Genomic DNA, 19,685 nt, shown 5'->3' on the forward strand with positions numbered 1-19,685 from the left:
TGGAGTTCATAAACAGGTGCACCTAACTCCAGTATATTATGCTGGACCGATCTCTGTTGTAACAAAATAGTGGTTATTTTTCATTGGCTTCGTAAACGCTGGCTATTTTTGAATGACCAGTCCGAAAACTGGTTATACCGTGCTATTTTTACCGAAAACACTGTTCAGAATCCGAAAAATACTCCAGCATATTATATTGGAGTTCCAGTATAACTATACCGGATTTTCAGCATAATATACTGGACTTTCAGCATAATATACTGGAGTTCTAGTATAATATATCGGTCCAGCATAATATGCTGGAAGTTTATAAATAGGTGCTCCAATCTCTAGTATATTATGCTGGATTTTTTGTGTTGCAGAAAAATAGTGGCTACTTTTTAATAACTTTGTAAACACTGACTATTTTTCAATTACAAATTCAAAAATTGGCTAGCCCGTGCTATTTTTACTGCATAAAGGTTGCCCAAGATAAATGGGCTTAGCAAGCCCCAACCAATATTGGACCTCAACCTTATCTGACCCGTAAAGGTGGATCCCACCTTAGCTACCAACGCCAACCGCAGCAAATTTAGCTGTGGCGCTAATTCCATTTCTCAACACTATAAATTTAGCAAACTTAGCAGTTGCAGCAATAAAACATTGATTGAAAAAGATGACGCTGAAATTATACGTAGATCGTATGTCCCAACCTTCTCGTGCACTTCTCATCTTCTGCAAGTAAGTATTTTTTCTTTAATAATTTCTCTCCTTGAAATCAAGATTCAATCTTTTCTTCTTTTCCTTGAATGCCCTTCATTTTTTGCTAGTTTTAAAGCTCAAAATGTAGTTGTAATGATTAATTCTCCAACAGGTTAGATGGGATAGTATTTTTTTCTCTGAACACACTTAATTTTATATGCAGTTTTGAAGCTCATAATGAGATTTTTTTAATTGGTTAAAAGGGACAGAAAGTTTTTATTTTTTTGAATAATCTTTATTTTGTTTCTAATTTCAAAACTCAAAATGGAGTTTTAATGAGTAATTCTCCAAAAAGTAAAATAGTATAATTTTTGTTTGAACACCCTTAGTTTTGTAAGTATTTTTGAATCTCAAGAAGGGGGTTTTTATTATTAATTTTCCTTGAATACTCTTAATTATGTTTCTAATTTCAAAGCTCAAAATGGAGTTTTTTAATGATTACCAGAGAGTTAAGTGGCGAGAAAATTTTCTTGTTTTCGTTGAATTCCCATAATTCTTTTTTCTAGCTTCAAAGCTTATAATGTGGTTGTTAATGATTAATTTTAATTTTTCTTGGTATTATTTTTTGGGGATACTCTTTATTCTTGTTTCTAGTTTTCAAAATAGAGTTTCTAAAGATTAGTTTTTTTAAAAGGTTAAATGGGATAGACTTTGAGGAGGTCTACATAAACCTCTCCAAACGCCAGCACTTGTCTCCTGAATTTAAAGGTTTGTCATTTTATTAACTCTACTTTTTCCTAAAAAAATGTTTCTAAATTATTATTTATTAGTACTTAATTTCAAGATAATTTCAATAGTTTCCTGTGAATTCATCTTCAGAAGTTAACCCCTTGAAGCAAGTACCAGCTATAATGGATGGAAGATTTAAGCTTTTTGAAAGGTAATTTTCAGCTTGAGCTGAAATTTTTTGCATTTTCCAATATTACAACTTTGTGGATGATTATTTTTCTTTGTATGTGTTGCATGCATCCTAAAGCTTAATATTTAGTGATTTATTCATGTAGAAGTTCATAGTTTGATGTGTTCACCTGTGCATATATCCTACAAGAAGCAAAAATTCTGTTAAGTTTAGAACGTTTTTGTGAAGATTGATATGTGGTGTGCTAGTACAATGCAGGCACAAGTAACTACTATGGAGACAGGACTGTGTTAAATTATCTTTTATGTTTGATACGTTTAAAAGCTAGCTAACTAATTTTGTCTGCTTGCAGTCATGCAATTCTTAGATATCTGGCTTGTGCATTTCCAGGAGTTGCAGATCATTGGTAAGTGCAGCAACTTCAGGTTTTCCACTAATACCTGAATCAAATGTTTTTTATCATGGAAATGAGTACCCTTTAAAGCTCTTCTTCTTGACATGGAACATGACCCGACCAGGTCCACGGTTTAAACTTGGTATTTCAATTTTTATGTTCTCATCGCTGGACCCATTGCACTTTTAAAGTTATGGATTCATAATTCAACACTCCCTCCGGTTCACAATAAGTGACCAATTTGCTTTTTCATTTTGGTTCAAAATAAGTGTCCAGTTATGTAATCAAGAAAGAATTCAATTTGTTTTTACAAAATAACGCATATGTACATATCCCTAAAAAGTTTTCTTACTCCTCACATTAAATGTTTAATTAGGGGTAGTTTAGCCATAGTAGGTATTTTTGTTTAGAATTTAGTATTTTCTTAATGGGCGTGCTAAAAGCAAATTGGTCACTTATTGTGAACCGGAGGGAGTAGTTATTAAAAATTTGGTATTTTTCTCATATATATCTAAGTTCCATATAAAAAATGCTGGGTTTAGCTGCTATTAAGTCTTGTGTCTTACTCCGTCCTATTGAAGGTACCCAGCTGACTTATACAAAAGAGCAAAGGTCGACTCTGTGTTGGATTGGCATCACTCTAACTTGCGTCGTGGTGCAGGTGCTTATATCAGAGATTGAGATTATTTTGTTTCCAGTTGGTAATTTTTTACTTTGCCTTAGCCTTACCTGAGCTAATTTAACGAGGAGGCTGGTTTTTTCGAGCCAAAATGAGATTAATCGGGGAATTTTGTTTGCATGATCACTTTGAAAGAAGAACAACTGGCTTGTTATAGTGCTTTTTACCAAGATTCTTGCTACTAACCTAATGTTAGACAGTTGCTGCAAGCCTGCAATTTTCGTGGACTATCTTAATAGTAGTTTCTTGTGATTGAAACAATTTACCTTTCTCAAACCTCTAATTGTGAGTCTATCCACTTAATCGTGGTGACTTTTGTATTCAACAATGGAGGTGACTAAAACACTATGATTAAGTAGTCATTTCCAAACGTTTTGTGATTACTACTTGTTGATATGCCAAACTTTTAGCTGTTTCCTACAGTGTTCTGAAGCAGTGCTTATGTTTTCAGCTGTATATGTCTTTAGTACTGTTCTTGCTCCTGCATTTGGGTTGCCTTTGAATCAACAAGCAGCAGCAGAAGCTGAGAAAGTCCTCTTAGCATCTCTTGCAAAGATCGAGTCTGTTTGGCTCCAGAAAAAAGGACGGTTTTTGCTTGGGAGTGGCCAACCTTCAATTGCAGATCTTAGCTTAGTTTGTGAGATTATGCAACTTCAGGTATAGAGATTTTCCCTTTTCCTGCTGTTGCTTTACATCTGTTGATCCAAAGCATAAATCATCAAGAGGAGTTTAGGATGTTATTTGAGCTCTCTATAAGCAGATATTTTCAATAAACTATCATGTCGAAACTTGCCCCTGGAGGAAAATGATGCGTACATGCAAAACCATGACTTAGTTGTTTTTTCTCAAAATGTGGTTATTGACATTCAGAACTGTGTTAACTGTTGCTTTCCCCTCCATCAGCTTATACAAACTTCCATTTAAATTCAATAATAATGCACATGGTGGTATAAGTGTTACCCTTTTAAGTCTGTATTCTAATAAACAAAGAGGTAATAATAATTCTATTTTCTTTAGATTGGGGTAAAGGGTTATAGTCTTATAGATACTGGTCATGGCCACCAATTTTTTCCTCCGCTCATCCTTTCCTTGGTTCTCTACTTGTTCTCTCACTTCCTCTATGAGTAGTTTCAGTCAACCAGTCGTTTTCATTTGAACAGGCAAAATCTTTTTATATAATGAAGTGTCTTATAGATGCTTCTGAATGGTCCTTACTAGTATAACTGATGACAACATGATGATTTTCTCTAGGTTGTGGTTCTTAGGATGAAAATCTATCCACTCGAGTGGACTTGGAGAAAGTCCTTGTTCTCACATTTTGTGGAATCTTTTTTTCTGCTGAGTTTAGGTTCTGGATGAGAAGGATCATAAGCGGATAATCGGCCCATACAAGAGAGTTTTGAAGTGGATTGATGACACAAAGAATGCCATGGAGCCTCATTTTGGAGAGGTACATTTAATCCTTTTCAAAGCTAAAGAGAAGTTCCAAAAGCAAAGAGATGCTGTAGGAAGTAGCATTCCTCAATCGAGCAGAAAACTTGACTTGCATTCAAAGATGTGAGACAGCAATTAGGAGTCAGGCGCTGCATTGTGCTCGCAGCATCACCGTGCAGCATGGCGGATAATGGGATAACTATTTCCTAAACATTGTGTATGTGAAAGCTCACACAGGAAGGAGAATTCTGATCCAAGCTTGCCTGATTCATTTTCTTTATGTATTTGTCCTTATAAAATAACTGTACAATGTGATAATCATAGTTCACAAAATATGTAATCACACAAGCTGAGAGTCCCTTAATCTTGGCTATACATCTGTTATTTCTTCACTGTATCAAATGTATGAATTTTGAACTTTATCTAAGAATGTCACTTGCAAGTGAACTATTTCTAGCGCCTCTCTGGTGCATCTTCGTTGTTTCCTATGGAGAAGGATCATAACGGAATATTTTGGGTCCAGAAAATAGTGTTGAGAGACCTGATTCTTGTCAATAAAATCTGTTATATTACTTTACTGTATCAGATGTATGAGTTTGGAATTGCATTCAAGATTATGACTTCTTATAGTGATTGATATAAGGGGTTTTTAAAAGAGCCCAACCAGTTGTTTCAATTGTCCTTTATTTGCTTTCCCAGTTTTTTCTTGTTGAACATAATACATAAAGAATATGACTTAACAGAAAATAATCCACTGGCTGTATTTGTTTTCTCCCATTGGCCAAAAATCTAAAGAGTTTGGCTTGCTACTAAGTTAGCAGCCAAGAATTACTCGACAATGATTTTGTATAAATCAAGAGTGTTCAGCTTCTTAGGTTTTCTGTACTTCTTCAGCAAAAGAGAGCTGCAAACAACACTCACTGAAGAAGCAGCCATTGCAGCCATTGCAGCCATTGCAGCCCCAGCAATCCATGGTGGTAAGCGAAAACCAGTAAATGGGAACAGAACCCCAGCAGCAATTGGGATGCTGAGGAGGTTATATCCCAAAGCCCAAAAGTAATTGAGGTGGATTCTCTTAAAGGTTTTCTTGGAAAGATCGATTGCTGTAATCACATCTTTCAAGCTGCTCTTCATAAGAACAATGTCAGCTGCCTCAATTGCTATATCTGTGCCTGCACCAATCGACATTCCTACATCAGCAGCTACGAGTGCTGGTGAGTCATTCACTCCATCTCCCACCATTGCCACAACTTTGCCTAAATGCTGGTCGACTAAAATGGAACATTTGAATCATGCGAAGAAGATATAGATTGAATGATGAAAAGCTCAGTAACTAAACATTAGGAGTTAGTTTCACGTATGGTCATTGAAAAATTACAAACTACTTTTTGTCATATTTAAGTCACTGAACTTACCCACTATAACAGTAAATTCACAAACTTTACTCACTATAACAGTGAAATCACCTTGATTGGTAGGTTTTGTCGTTATAGTGGGTAAAGTTAAGTGACTTTACCCCGTTGTATTGGGTAAGTTCAGTTACTTTAATGTGATAAATTTTGCGACTCTACTGTTACAGTGGGTAAAATCAAGTTACTTTAAAGTGACAAAAATAGTTTCATGACTATGCTGTTATAGCAGATAAAGTTCAATGACTATACACGAGATTAACCCCTTAACTGGAAGAGTTGAAGCATGTGAAGAAGATAGATGTTTGAATGATGAAAAGCTGAGAGTAACTAAACATCAGCTTCTACCTGTAGTTCCTTCACTTTTTCAGCTTTCTGCTCAGGTTTGGCTTCTGCAACAACATATTTTGAGTCAATTCCAACTTGCTTGGCTATGGCATTTGCTGTTCCCCAGTTGTCGCCTGTTACTATCATACTCTCAATGTTCATGGATTTTAGAATGAAGATGACTTCTGGAGCCTCTGGCTTCAATGGATCGGAAATGGCAAGAACACCTATCACCTCTTTATCGATAGATACAAGGACGCCGATTTGAGCCAGTCCTGTTGTTTCTGCTAATGCTTCTTCAGCTTCAACTGGAATGGCAATGCCCTGCTCCAACATCAAGCTCTTATTTCCCACAATCACTTCTTTGTTGCAGATGATAGCCTTCACACCTTGACCAGTTATGGACTCAAAGTTCAAGGCTTCAGGCCAGATAAGTTTCTCCTCACTTCCTCTCATTTTTTTCGCGTTCTCAACAATTGCCTTGGCTAAGGGGTGATCACTATTTACCTGTCAAGTCAAAATGCAGTAGAAGACACTTAAATTGTTGGCATTTTTGTAACTAAGCTATCTCCTTTTCTTGGCATTGTATCCTTTCAAATTCCAAAAGATAGCTACTACTAAACATTTATGTTAGTTTTACTATGAAGAGGCTAAGTTTTATTAAGGGTATGAATTGACCTTCCCAATGATGAATCGTAAACAAGACAATATCCTACCTCAGCAGCAGCTATAAGTTCATAGAATTCTTGAGGTACCATAGTTTTGAAAAGCCTAGTATTGACAACCATAGGCTTACCAATAGTAAGAGTGCCCGTCTTGTCAAAAACTATACAGTTCACCTGTAGAATGAAACAGTTTACAACAAAGTTCATTGACAAAATTAGGATTGTTATTAAGAAGAAAGAGTTTGAACTCAGACCTCTTGTGCACTTTGCAATGCTTGTCCACCTTTAATAAGGACACCAAGGGAAGCGCCAACTCCTGTACCGACCATAACGGCAGTGGGAGTAGCTAGTCCGAGTGCACAGGGGCAGGCTACCACCATTACAGAAATGCCGAACTGCAGGGAAAGCTCAAAGCTATCCATAGAAGAAGGAATCCAAGTTCTTGGATAAGCTTTAAACATTCCAGCTAAAAACCAAGAAACCCAAGTACAAAATGAGAGAGCAATGACCTGAGAAATTGGAATCAATCACTAGTTTTCAGCCAAACCTAGATATAATTGGTTAGTTATATAGTTATACGTAGACAACAATGACATGTAAGGGGTGCTTTATCTCACAAGAGGCACAAAGTACTTGGAAATGTGGTCTGCAAATCTCTGCACAGGAGCTTTAGCCATTTGTGCTGACTCAACCAACCGAACAATCTGTGAAAGAGCAGTCTCTGACCCAACCTTTGCTGCCTTGATATGTAACACCCCATTCTCATTCAAAGTCCCTCCTATCACTATGTCGCCAGTCCTTTTGGTGACCGGACGAGATTCTGCTGTTATCATGCTTTCATTTATAAGGCTTTGTCCCCAGATGACAAGACCATCACAAGCTACTTTTGAACCTGGAATGGTTTTAATCACATCATTCTTTTGTATCAATCTGCTATCAACTTCTTTTTCATTTACCACAATGCCTTTATCATCTATTGTTAACAGTGTTGCAGTCTTTGGGGCCAAATCCATGAGCTTGGCGATGGCCTCCGATGTCTTTCCTCTAGCCAAAACTTCCAGATATTTCCCAAGTAGAATGAACGAGATAAGCATCGAGCTAGTCTCAAAAAAGTCACTAGCGTTGAAAGCTGGAGAAGTAGCAGCTCTTAATACTGAATAGACTGAATAAAAGTAAGCTGCATTTGTTCCTAATGCAATAAGAACATCCATATTTGCATAACCATGGCTTAAGGCAATATAGGCACCGATATAGAATTTTTGACCAATGATGAACTGTACTGGTGTAGATAATGCCCATCTTAGAACCTCTCCAACACTTAGCATGTTGACAACCTTAGTTTCCAACACATTTTTCAAACCAGGAATATACATAAACACCATTGAAGTAAAAAAGACGGGAACTGAAAATACTAAACTCCAAAGAAAAGCTCTATGATAGTCCAAGAATGCAATCAAAAGAGTTATATGGCACCTATATTGGTAAAAGGTAACAAGTATCTGGTCAAATAGTCGAACTGCACGCAAATTGGCCCAAACATCTTTGTTATTGAATAATAAAATGAATGCAGACGAGGGAGGGGGAATAAATATATAACCAAATAACAGCTGCATCAATTTTCCCCATTACACACATTTGTTTTTTCATGATCATGATCACATCCATTAGTAACAGCAGTTACGTGATAATGTCATTTTATCGACAAAAATGAACATGAACCTTGATTGAAAGTAGCTAGGGAGGTGAAGAATTTAGGAGAAAAATAACACAGCTGGGCTCCTGGTCCTGAATTTCAACAACTTCTATCACTTGTACAAACCGATGAATGAAATTTCATGACCTGTGGATCACGACACGTTGCTGCCACCTGATCGTAATTGTGCGTCATAATAGATTCTTACAGCTTGATAGATCAGAGACGGTTCAGCCATTGCTCCATTCCCGTAATCTCCACAGGCTAGTCTCTTTGATACTGGTGGTATGAGAGATATCCCAAGCTCATCAATTACCATAAGGTGCTTTTCTGTGAATGGATTATTCCACATCAATGTATTCATTGCTGGTGCCACGAAAAGGGGTTTATCGTAGTCCCATGCTCGTACGATGCAGGTTAACAAGTTATCACATAGTCCACCAGCAATCTACAGTACAGAAGGCATATATCAGTTTATCTGCAAAGTAGAAAACAATATAATCTATCGACACCAAACAAATCAAGAACTATAAGATGGGAAATTGTATCGATATCTCTTAACACCTTCCATCATGGAAGTATTCACATTGGCAATATCTGACAATTCTGCAAGTCCGTATCACAGAGAATTTCGCAACTCATGCTACAAAACTCTTCTCAGCCAAACCCAATTTCGTTGCATCTTCAATAAATTGTCCTTTTACTGCCTATATTAAGCTTTAAAGCATTACCTGAACTAAGCAGTAATACTGTTGTCAATTAGAATAAGGGAATAAATTGCGTCTTTGCGGCAGAACGTGCGTTATCATGAAAGAAGATTTGAGCATCTAAAAAATGTAGAAAGATACATCACCTTCCCAAGTGTGTTTGCTGACAAAGGGGCAATAATCATAATATCGGCCCACCTCCGGAGCTCGATGTGTAGCACACTGTCACCTATCTTCGTCCAAGTTGACCATTCATCCTCATCAGTATAAAGAATGACATCTTCTGGAAGTGAAGCTTTGTCTATAAAATGAAGAGAAGCTTTTGTAGCAACCGCTTTAACTTCAGCCCATTCAGTAAAGGAACGGCATAGATTGGCAAACTTTATAGCAGCCACACTTCCACTTGCTGCAAGCAGAATACGAGGTCTCCTCGGTGCATTGTTCTGAACCGGCTTCATCTCTGAAGTCATAGGCTCCATATCTACCCTAATCTGTGAAACATCGAAAAGGATTCTTTACTGCACCAAGAGAAAGATGCAAGTAATTGTACATGAGTGCAACTAAGGGGAATGGCAGAAGTAGAAAAGAAAGAGATATCCCCTGGTAACTTCTTCACAATCGTAACTCTTTGGACATAGCTCACCCTAGGTGTGGTCAAATCCATGCTTATCTGAATTATTCAAACACATTTAACCCTAACTCATCTTCATGAAGAACCAAACAGTTGCCCACCAGCTGCAGCAGATGTAGAGTCAAGGATTTGAATTTTGACTTACTTAAAGGTCATTTTGCTCACCTGAACTATACATCAGCTCAATTAAACTAACCTCAGCTCGACTAATCTTTTTCGCCTAGGGTCAGATCGGCTCGTTTTATTGGATGTTCCAACTGATGTCCATACATTCTTATTCTTGTAGAGAACTAGTTGCTGACAGAGTCACTGACTATAATAACCTTCATTTTTTTATAAGGATCACAAAAACCTTCTTGTTGAAAATGCGAAATCAAAGACATTATGTTCAAAGGTACTATATTAATGACCTTAGCATTATTTTCAAGTAGACTTGATCTAAGGTTGTAACTCTCCTTCCACCATGGTAATTCTAGATTTCTCATCTTTAAAGTTGAGGTACGTGCAAGCTAGCCCGGGCACCGCCATCATCCAAAAAAGAGAAAGCTAGTGGGATAAGCTACATGAATTCTCTGTATCCATTGTGCTCTGCTTGAACCAGTCTCATTTTAACACTAAATAATTTATCTGTTAAGGTTAATTAGGGGTTCACAGAAATTAAATGTTCACCAAAACTCAAATACATCCCTATACAATATATAAGTTTCTGACCAAAAAACATCACTAAGCACAGTTCAATAAGACATACTAATAGAGATACTCCTATGAGGTACAATGTACAAATTAATCTTAACCCTGGCCAGTTCCAAATGAGTATTGGTTAACTATCAAAACCTTGAAATAGATAACATTTCACTAAACAAATAACAAATTTTTACAATCACTACTTGAAACAGATAACTTCCCACTAGAAGTGGCAAAATGGTTAAAACAAAACAGTTATCCACCCATATTATCCATCCAAAAATGGGTTGGATAATGATCCATTTAAAAACGGGTCGAATATGGATAAAGAACCATATTATCCACTTAGAAAATGGTTAACCAATGGATAACTAATGTGTTTAACTTATATGAGCGAGTCAAAATGGGTAATTTAAAAAACTGATAAATAATCCGACCCGACCCATAGTTGAGACGGATAAAAACGGGTTTATCCTGCGGATAATATGGATATCCATATTATCCATGACTTCTTAAATATGTTTACTTATGAGAGAATTCCTAGTCTTCCAAGCTTGAGGAACCTCAATTTGAGGCTTTACAAATGTAAAAGTTAAACACATTAGTTATCCATTGGTTATCCATTTGGTTAACCATTTTCTAAGTGGATAATATGGTTCTTTATCCATATTCGACCCGTTTTTAAATGGATCATTATCCAACCCATTTTTGGATGGATAATATGGGTGGATAACTGTTTTGTTTTAACCATTTTGCCACTTCTAGTGGGAAGTTATCTGTTTCAAGTAGCGATTGTAAAAATTTGTTATTTATTTAGTGAAATGTTATCTATTTCAAGGTTTTGATAGTTAACCAATACTCATTTGGAACTGGCCAGGGTTAAGATTAATTTGTACATTGTACCTCATAGGAGTATCTTTATTAGTATGTCTTATTGAACTGTGCTTAGTGATGTTTTTTGGTCAGAAACTTATATATTGTATAGGGATGTATTTGAGTTTTGGTGAACATTTAGTTTTTGTGAACCCCTAATTAACCTTAACAGATAAATTATTTAGTGTTAAAATGAGACTGGTTCAAGCAGAGCACAATGGATACAGAGAATTCATGTAGCTTATCCCACTAGCTTTCTCTTTTTTCGATGATGGCGGTGCCCGGGCTAGCTTGCACGTACCTCAACTATTCCACCGGGCACCTTCTAGCTCCCACCTGTACAGGGCCTATCCCACTAGTTTGGGATTGAGATCTAGTTGATTATTGATCACTTTTTTCTTTCTCTTTTCTTTTTTTGGCGGGTGGGGATTACGAGCTCTCTCTTCTCCCCACCACCTTTTTAAAATTTTAAGATAAAGAAGTAAAAGATTTTGGCAATATAGACTCTTTTGTATCTCCCCACCCTGGGTTGGTGAATCATCGGCGCAGACCTTTGACATTTATTGCATTTTCAAATGAACTCTTTTGTATCTTTATCCATATTGGTCCAGTAGTACCCTGCTCTGATGACTTTGTCAACCAATGCTTCGGCATCGGAGTGTTTCCCACAAGTGCCTTCGTAAATTTCCCGTAGGACGTAGTCGGTGTCTCCTGGTCCGAAACATATTGCCAATGGCCCATCGAACATCCTCCTGAATAAAGTTCCATCCTCGGCCAAAGTGAACGGAGTTGCCTCGGTGCGTAGAGTCCTTGACTCCTTCGGATCTATTGGGAGTTTCTCGTTCTTTAAATACTCAATTTACTTGTTCCTCCAATCCCAGGTCAGACTCATAGAGTTTATTTCGGTGTGGCCTTCTTCATTTATTGGTCTCGAGAGTTGTACAACAGCCCCCGAGCTAAGTTCGTCATCCTCGATCAATGACCCCAAGTTTGCAAGGGCATCGGCATCACTGTTCTATTCCTGAGGTATGTGTTGTAAGGTCCATTCTTTAAATCGATGTAAAGTTACCTGTAGTTTGTCCAAGTATCTCTGCATTCGATCTTCTCGGACTTCGAAAGTTTTGTTGACTTGATTTACCACAAGTAGGGAATCACATTTGGCCTCGATGACGTCTGCTCCCAAACTTTTAGCCAGCTCGAGACCTGCAATCATGGCCTTATACTCGGCCTCATTGTTAGTTAACTTCAAAGTTTTGATAGACTACCTAATTACGTTACCCGTGGGTGGCTTCAAAATGATGCCCAGCCCGGACCCTTTCACGTTCGAACAACCGTCCGTGAAGAGGGTTCGCACCCCCGATGATGTACCCGATTTTGATAGAGTTCCTTTTCGACCTCGGGTACGAGGGCTAGCATAAAGTCAGCCACGAAATCTGCCAAGATTTGGGATTTGATATCTGTTCGGGGTTGATACTCAGTATCGTACCCGCTGAGTTCCACAACCCATTTGCCCAATCTCCCCGAAAGTTTAGGTTTATGCAAAATATTACGAAGGGGATAGGTAGTTACAACACATATTGGGTGACACTGGAAATATGGTTTTAATTTCCTAGAGGCGCTTATTAAAGCAAGCACTAATTTCTCTAAGTGTGGGTATCGGGTCTCGGCATCACCTAAGGTCCAACTAATATAGTAAACAGGGAATTGCGTACCTTGCTCTTCTCGAACTAGGACCCCACTTACCGCTATTTCCGAGATCGCCAAGTATAAGTAGAGGTTCTCGTCCGCTTTCAAGGTACGAAGTAGTGGAGGGCTAGACAGGTATCATTTTAGTTCTTCTAAAGCTTGTTGGCATTCCGGGGTCCATGTAAAATTGCTCTTCTTCTTAAGTAGTGAGAAGAACCGGTGACTTATATCTGAGGACCTCGAGATGAATCACCCTAGGGCGGCTATGTGCACGGTCAGCCTCTGCACGGTCTTCACATTATCCACGGCTTTGATATCCTCGATAACTTTGATTTTATCGGGGTTGATCTTGATCCTCCAATTGGACACCATGAAGCCGAGAAATTTACCCGAGCCAACCCCGAATGCACACTTTTCTGGGTTGAGTTTCATGTTGTACCTCCTTAGAATGTCGAAAGTCTCCTGTAAATGTTTCAAATGGTCCTCTGCTCGTAGGGGCTTAACTAGCATGTCATCAATATAAACTTCCATAGATTTCCCTATTTGTTCTTCGAACATTCGATTTAGTAGGCATTGATAAGTTGCACCAGCATTTTTTAGTCCGAATGACATTACATTATAACAATATGTGATGTATTTGGTAATAAACAAAGTCTTTTCCCGATCCTCCAGGTTCATTCGTATTTGATTGCATCCAGAGTATGTCACACCTCCTTTTTACCTACACCTCCGGAAGGGGAGTATAAGGGAGTTTTTTCCAACTTAAAATGACAATCGAAACGGGATTATTTTTATGTAAAATTCAGAGTCGCCACTTGGGATAATTTATGATGTCCCAAGTCACCGGTTCAAATCCCGAATCGAGGAAAAGATTGACTTTGTATTACAGTCCGCGAACACAGAAATCAGGGTAAGGAATTCTGTTAACCCGGGAGAAGGTATTAGGCATTCCCGAGTTTCATGATTCTAGCACGGTCACTCAACTGTTATAATTGGCCTATTATCTGATTTTAAACATGTTTTAGCCTATGGTATAATTTTAAATTATTAACCGCTTTTAATTAATTTTAGGGAGATTCAACGTCATCTAAAACATGTCTTGAACCACGTCACATAAATGCACCCGCAGTCCACGACACATTTTATCTAACGTTGTTGAGATTTGGATTTGGGTCACATAAATGCACACCCGAGTTTAAGGAAGTTAATTCAAATTACACGATAAAAGCAACTACGCAATTTCAAATTTGTGAGGGCCATGGAAAATTCAACTAAATGGCACGCCTCGATTTCTAAGGACAAGCAAAATTAATTAAACGAGGGTCATGCAATTGAGTTTTTTGTTCGGCACGGCACACTTCGATTGTAATTTCAAAGGATTGTAATCAACTAAAGCAAACTACGGATGTTCGAGAGTTGTTTATTATCTCATTGACCTACTCAAAGTTGATCTTTAATTAGTTCTTCAAGTACATTTATCTCTTAATCTAATTCTAGGTTCCGTGAACTCTACCAAACCAACAATGATAAGATTCAAAAGAAACATCTTTTATAGGCATGCCCGCAAAATACATCAACTGCTTCATCTAAAAATCCGTTTTTGACATACACCGTGATCACGGAATTCCATGTCACCACATCTCGATGCTCCATAGATTCAAAAATCCATTTTAGCACCTTCTACATTCCCTACTTGAATCAACCTTGAAATCATACTGTTGTACGAAAACAAATCACGAGGCGGCATTTCAATGTACAAACACACAGCTTTTTCAACATTCCGATTTTGAAAATACCCTCAGATCATTGCATTCCATGTGATAAATTTCGTCATAGATTTGAATACTCAACGCTAAACTAAGAACATATTCAAACAGTTTATATTTCTTCAAGTTTCAAGAGATTCTACCGGAAAAACTCAACACACACACAATCGGACACAATTTTATACTCTTCCGGAAAAATTCAACACAGAGATGAACACAAAGTAAACTTCCATGAAATTCAATTCTTTACGGAGTCAATCACATAAGAATAACACCTGAAACAGAGGGAGAAGAAAGGATAAACCTCGATTAATCTAAAATTTAATTGACTTACAATCTGAAAATGCTAATCGACGGAACGAACAGGACCGCGAACAAGATCTAAGCCAGAAAATCTCGCCGGAATCTCGAACGGAACTGAACAGACCCAACGAATAGAGCCAGCGACCTGAACAGGCTTAAATGGGACTCGATCTCAATAGAAACGTTACTCTAAATGGAACGACGAACTTGAAATTCAGTCGACCCCCAAACGAACTCTCCACGAGCTTTAAACGAACTCCATTGAAGAAACAAACTTCCGTCGCCAGTTTCCGGCGAGTTGAAGAAGAAAAAGGGGTCAGCTTGAAATAAAGGGGGTCTGATTGTTGATGAAGTGTAGAAGCAGATGGGTTTTTGTTTTTCTGTGAGATGGGGTGTGTGAGGAAGATGATGATCTTTAGGGGGTGGGTCTCTTTTTTGCGCAGCTTTTCAGCTTTTTTTCCCAGAGTTATTTTTTTTTGGTCTATATTTAGGTGTTAGGTACTATTATCATATAGGATACGGATCAGGTTAGGTCAGCAGTATGGGCCTAGCAATTATGGGCTAGGTAATTGGTCCAAGATTAGAAAAATGGACTACAAGATTTATAAAGACGGGATAAACCAACCTAAAACTAATTTCTCCTTCTAAAATTACGTACAATTAAAATATAAAACTAATTTTAATTAATTGAACTAAACTATAAAACATAGAACTATTTTTTGTGTTTTCAAGATTATATAAAAATAAAGATAAGGTACTATTTTTGTATATTTTTTATTTAAATTTACGAAAGATACGTAAACTAAAATATTTTTTGTAATTATTATTTTTTTGTGTCGAAATAAAGTAAAAGAGTCAAAATTAGCTGAAATAGCGATATTAGGCTTAAACTAAATATTTACATGCTAAAACGGGTGAAATTTCGGGGAGGGTCAAAAATCACATGTCTACAGAGTAGGCATCAAGAAAATTGAGAATCCCATGATCGGCCGTGGCATCGATCATGTGATCGATGTTAGGCAAAGGAAAAGAATCGTTAGGGCAGGTCTTGTTCAAATCCTTCTAGTCTATGCACATTCTAAGTTTATTTTCCTTCTTAGAGACTACCACTACATTTTCTAACCATTCCGGATATTTTACTTCCTGAATGGAGCCTATTTTGAGAAGTTTGGTTACCTCATCCTTGATGAATGCATGCTTAACCTCGGACTGGGGCCTTTTCTTTTGCTTTACTGGACGGAACTTCGGATCCAATCTCAATCGATGGGTAGTGATCTCTGGTGGGATCCCTGTCATATCGAGATGGGACCAAGCAAAAAAAATCTATGTTATCTAAAAGAAATTGAAGGAGTTTTTTCCTGAGCTCGGGAGTTAATCCCGTGCCCAAGTATACCTTTCGATCAGGCAGATGCTCGATCAGTATGATTTGTTCCAGCTCTTCGACCGTCTACTTCGTTGCATCAGAATCACCGGGGATTATGAAGGTTCGAGGTATCATATAATCATCATTCTCGAAAGTTTCCTTATCCTCCAATCGGGCCGAGGCCAGTGACTGTGGTTGCTATTTGACTACCTGGTTTCCCTTCGACTACGATCCCTTTATTGATGAAAGCGTCGATACCGGTACTACTTCGTCAATTGCAAACATTTCTTTGGTGGTGGGTTGTCCATCGTACACCGTTTTGATTCCTTTTGATGTTGGGAACTTCAGGACTTGATGAAGCATCGAGGGCACTGCCCTCATGTTATGGATCCAAGGCCTTCCGAACAGTGCATTGTACCTCATGTCACCTTCGATCACATGGAACTTTGTTTTTTGGATGGTCCCGGCCACATTTACTGGCAAAATGATTTCCCCTTTGGTGGTTTCACTTGCCATGTTGAAACCGTTAAGTACTCGAGCTGCGGACACAATTTGATCTTGGAGGTCGAGTTGCTCTACGACCCTTGATCGAATAATGTTTGCCGAGCTACCTGGATCAATCGACACACGTTTATCTTGAATTTTATTCATAAGGATAGATATTACTAGTGCATCGTTGTGAGGTTGTTCGATCCCTTCTACATATTCGTCGCTGAAAGAAAAGGTTTCTTTTGGTAAGTAGTCCCGAGTTCGCTTTTCCCTTGTGATTGTCACCTTGGTGTGTTTAAATACCGGTCCTTGAGGAACATCGACTCCTCCAACGATCATGTGAATCACATGTTGTGGCTCTTCATGCTCGTTCTGTCTGTTTGAATCTCTGTTTTTGAAGTGGTTCTTGGCTCGATCACTTAAGAATTCTCAAAGGTTCCCCTTATTGAATAATCGGGCTACTTCCTCTCTTAGTTGTCTGCAATCTTCTATTTTATGCAATCTTCTATTTTAAGGTCTGAAGTTATATTCTGACAATCGAGGTGCTTCTTTGGACCTGGTATCTCTATCGAAACCACTCTTGCTCATGAGCCCTCGGGAGCTCTATCCCCGATCATTCCTTCTATCATTTCGAACAGGGTTGCGCCCTGGCCCGTTATTTCTTCAATCTCCACCGTATGGCTGGTATCGGTCTCTGTTCGATCGTGATTCCCCATCAACGTCCCTTTTAACTCTGTCCACGGACCTGTTGGGATAAATCAAACCAATCGGACCCCCCAGCTGATCGTCTTCGACCCTAATCTTCGACTGATATCGATTATGCACATCGGACCAGGTGACGACTGGATATTCGATCAAATTCACCTTTAATTATTGCGAAGCTATGGAACTTCATTCATTGAGACCTTTAGGGAAGGCTTGAACAGTCCAATCATTAGTGACAGGTGGCAAATTCATCCGTTTCATTTAAAATCGAGATACAAATTCCCTGAGCATCTCGTTGCCTTTTTGCCTTACCTTAAATAGGTCTGATTTTCTAGTTGCAACCTTAATAGCTCCAGCTTGCACCTTCACAAAAGAATCTACAAGCATACCAAATGAATCAACAGGATTAGATGGTAAATTATGGTACCATATCATGGCACCCTTCGATAGAATTTCTCCGAATTTCTTTAGTAACATAGATTCAATCTCGTCATCTTCCAGGTCATGTCCCTTAATGGCGCACGTATATGAGGTGACGTGCTCGTTTGGATCTGTTGTCCCGTTATACTTCGGAATCTAGGGCATACAGAATTTCTTTGGGATTGGCTTCGGAGTCGCACTTGGGGGAAAGGTTTTTGGACAAACTTTTTGGAATCAAGTCTTTTCAATATCTGTGGTGCCCTCGGGATTTGGTCGACCCTGGAGTTATAAGTTTTCACCTTCTTATCATTTTCCTCGATCTTCTTTTTCCCTGTCTCGATTTACTTCGTCAGTTCCTCAAGCATTTTTACGATAGTGGGATTAGTCTCTGATTCTCTCTCGTTCGATCTCTTTGGCACTGATTCGGCTCTAAGAACAACTTCTTGCAATGGCTCGAGCTCGATTCTACTTGGTGCTCGATTCTGGTTTTGGAGTTGTGCTATCGCAGCTTGTTGAGTCTGCAACATCTCGAATATCGTTCGAAGGTTAATTCCTCCTTCTTCATCGCTCTGTGCGTTCTGACGTCAATTGGGTCCACGGCCGGAGGTCCATTAGGGTTGACTGGAGGCACTCCGTTTCCCGGGGTGGTTATGTTATCATTTTCGTTGTGGAAGCCAAGGCTATTGTCTGTATGTGTGGGTGCTACTTGAGAGTTTGACATGTTGATCCTGAAATTAAAGATACTTACAAGAACAAGCGTAAAGCAGTGTGTGTTATGAGAATTTATACCAAGCAATCACTATTATCCTTAGCCCCACGTTGGGCGCCAAACTGTTTACCCTTAAAATCAGATAATTATTAAACTTATATGTGGTTTTAAGGATACGTAATTTCACCCAGCACCAGTTGATAAATATGACTAAAATAAACAAAAAAAATAAAATAAACCAGTATTGAAGTGCAATTCAGCCTTCGAGCTATGTTACCCTCGAACTGAGAGTAGAATTATGAATTGAACTGATGAACAAGAGAAACATAAAATTGTCTTATTTTTATATGCGTCAATGTAAGGTGCTTAGAAAGTGATTAGGACCCCCTTTATATAGTAGAGGAATCCTATTAAGATAAAATTCTAATTACAGAAGGAGATCATGATTATCTAAACAACCATCCTTGACTTGATTTGTTCCAAGATTTCCACCATGATCTTCGATCGATCACGAATATCTCGCCTTTCCATTATCATGATATCTTCGGTCCTGTTGTACGTCTATCTCGTTCTACCTCGATTATTACTGGTTTCGATCTTGCTAAGTATCTTGAATCCCAAGCTCAATGTCTTATCCTCATATCTCGGCCAGATATGCTATGGGGCTGATCCTCGATCATTCTCTGGTTTCGATCAATCGGTAAAATAGGGTGGGCCCGATTTTAGCAGTATACAATGCCACCCTAGGAGATCCACAAATGGTCACAAAAAGACAAACATTAATATAACCACACATAAAAATTAAATTAAATTATATTAACTAATAGAAACCTGTCAAGAAAACAAACTCACCTTATCCGCAACTTATAATGCATGTATAACTCGAAATAGGACACACGTAAATTACTCAATTTTCATTTTTAAAGGCTAATTACCTGTTAATGTAAATAATCGACTTTTATAAGTTATCAAATTAAGTTTGTTGTTACGTGCTACCTCAAATTAATAGCCTGATAGATCAGAGACGGTTCAGCCATTGCTCCATTCCCGTAATCTCCACAGGCTAGTCTCTTTGATACTGGTGGTATGAGAGATATCCCAAGCTCATCAATTTTCAATATATATATATATACTTCAATAAATTATTA

The 19,685-nt window shown here is 38.2% G+C and overlaps 3 protein-coding genes across 8 annotated transcripts; 1 reads left to right on the forward strand and 2 right to left on the reverse strand.

Moving 5' to 3' along the window:
- The first annotated feature begins 562 nt into the window (after window positions 1-562).
- LOC142172765 (glutathione S-transferase T1-like) lies at window positions 563-4,551 on the forward strand. 3 transcript variants are annotated; one of them, XM_075236489.1, is made up of 7 exons: window positions 563-720; window positions 1,376-1,449; window positions 1,561-1,621; window positions 1,953-2,006; window positions 2,576-2,655; window positions 3,125-3,330; window positions 3,925-4,165. In XM_075236489.1, exons 1-7 carry the CDS (start codon window positions 656-658, stop codon window positions 4,030-4,032), a joined length of 648 nt encoding a protein of 215 aa, XP_075092590.1. In that variant the 5' UTR covers window positions 563-655; the 3' UTR covers window positions 4,033-4,165. The 3 variants fall into 3 exon arrangements, with proteins under 3 accessions (XP_075092590.1, XP_075092564.1, XP_075092599.1); XM_075236463.1 differs by having other exon boundaries at window positions 564-720; window positions 4,022-4,551; XM_075236498.1 differs by having other exon boundaries at window positions 632-720; window positions 2,576-2,695; window positions 4,022-4,551.
- A 223-nt stretch (window positions 4,552-4,774) lies between these two features.
- On the reverse strand, window positions 4,775-15,334 carry LOC142172673 (putative copper-transporting ATPase HMA5). 4 transcript variants are annotated; one of them, XM_075236427.1, is made up of 7 exons: window positions 9,055-9,192; window positions 8,766-8,932; window positions 7,126-8,649; window positions 6,763-7,017; window positions 6,560-6,682; window positions 5,865-6,350; window positions 4,775-5,279 (listed from the first exon to the last, which is right to left on the reverse strand). In XM_075236427.1, exons 3-7 carry the CDS (start codon window positions 8,119-8,121, stop codon window positions 5,268-5,270), a joined length of 1,872 nt encoding a protein of 623 aa, XP_075092528.1. In that variant the 5' UTR covers window positions 8,122-8,649; window positions 8,766-8,932; window positions 9,055-9,192; the 3' UTR covers window positions 4,775-5,267. The 4 variants fall into 4 exon arrangements, with proteins under 4 accessions (XP_075092528.1, XP_075092456.1, XP_075092504.1 ...); XM_075236355.1 differs by having other exon boundaries at window positions 4,775-5,370; XM_075236403.1 differs by having other exon boundaries at window positions 4,775-5,378.
- Window positions 8,356-9,387, reverse strand: LOC142161925 (phosphopantothenoylcysteine decarboxylase HAL3-like). Its single transcript, XM_075218042.1, has 3 exons — window positions 9,055-9,387; window positions 8,849-8,908; window positions 8,356-8,649 (listed from the first exon to the last, which is right to left on the reverse strand). The coding sequence occupies exons 1-3, from the start codon at window positions 9,385-9,387 to the stop codon at window positions 8,356-8,358; spliced, it is 687 nt and encodes a 228-aa protein (XP_075074143.1).
- Window positions 15,335-19,685: the final 4,351 nt, after the last annotated feature.

The sequence above is a fragment of the Nicotiana tabacum genome, chromosome 1, assembly GCF_000715075.1.
Source record: "Nicotiana tabacum cultivar K326 chromosome 1, ASM71507v2, whole genome shotgun sequence".
NCBI lineage: Eukaryota > Viridiplantae > Streptophyta > Magnoliopsida > Solanales > Solanaceae > Nicotiana > Nicotiana tabacum.

Bases quoted from the DNA above. Each gene is read 5' to 3' on its own strand.
- LOC142161925 (XM_075218042.1), bottom strand. From the start codon at position 9,387: ATGGAGCCTATGACTTCAGAGATGAAGCCGGTTCAGAACAATGCACCG. The intron at 8,909-9,054 runs GTGATGTATCTT...AGCTTAATATAG, and splicing joins CAGCAAACACACTTGGGAAG to GCAGTAAAAGGACAATTTAT. The intron at 8,650-8,848 runs GTAGCATGAGTT...TCTGTACTGTAG, and splicing joins GTTTGGCTGAGAAGAGTTTT to ATTGCTGGTGGACTATGTGA.
- LOC142172673 (XM_075236380.1), bottom strand. From the start codon at position 8,121: ATGCAGCTGTTATTTGGTTATATATTTATTCCCCCTCCCTCGTCTGCA. The intron at 6,351-6,559 runs GTAGGATATTGT...TTGACTTGACAG, and splicing joins AACTTATAGCTGCTGCTGAG to GTAAATAGTGATCACCCCTT. The intron at 5,371-5,864 runs GTAGAAGCTGAT...TTAGTCGACCAG, and splicing joins AAAAAGTGAAGGAACTACAG to CATTTAGGCAAAGTTGTGGC.
- LOC142172765 (XM_075236463.1), top strand. From the start codon at position 656: ATGACGCTGAAATTATACGTAGATCGTATGTCCCAACCTTCTCGTGCA. The intron at 1,450-1,560 runs GTTTGTCATTTT...ATTCATCTTCAG, and splicing joins CTTGTCTCCTGAATTTAAAG to AAGTTAACCCCTTGAAGCAA. The intron at 2,656-3,124 runs GTGCTTATATCA...TTATGTTTTCAG, and splicing joins TAACTTGCGTCGTGGTGCAG to CTGTATATGTCTTTAGTACT.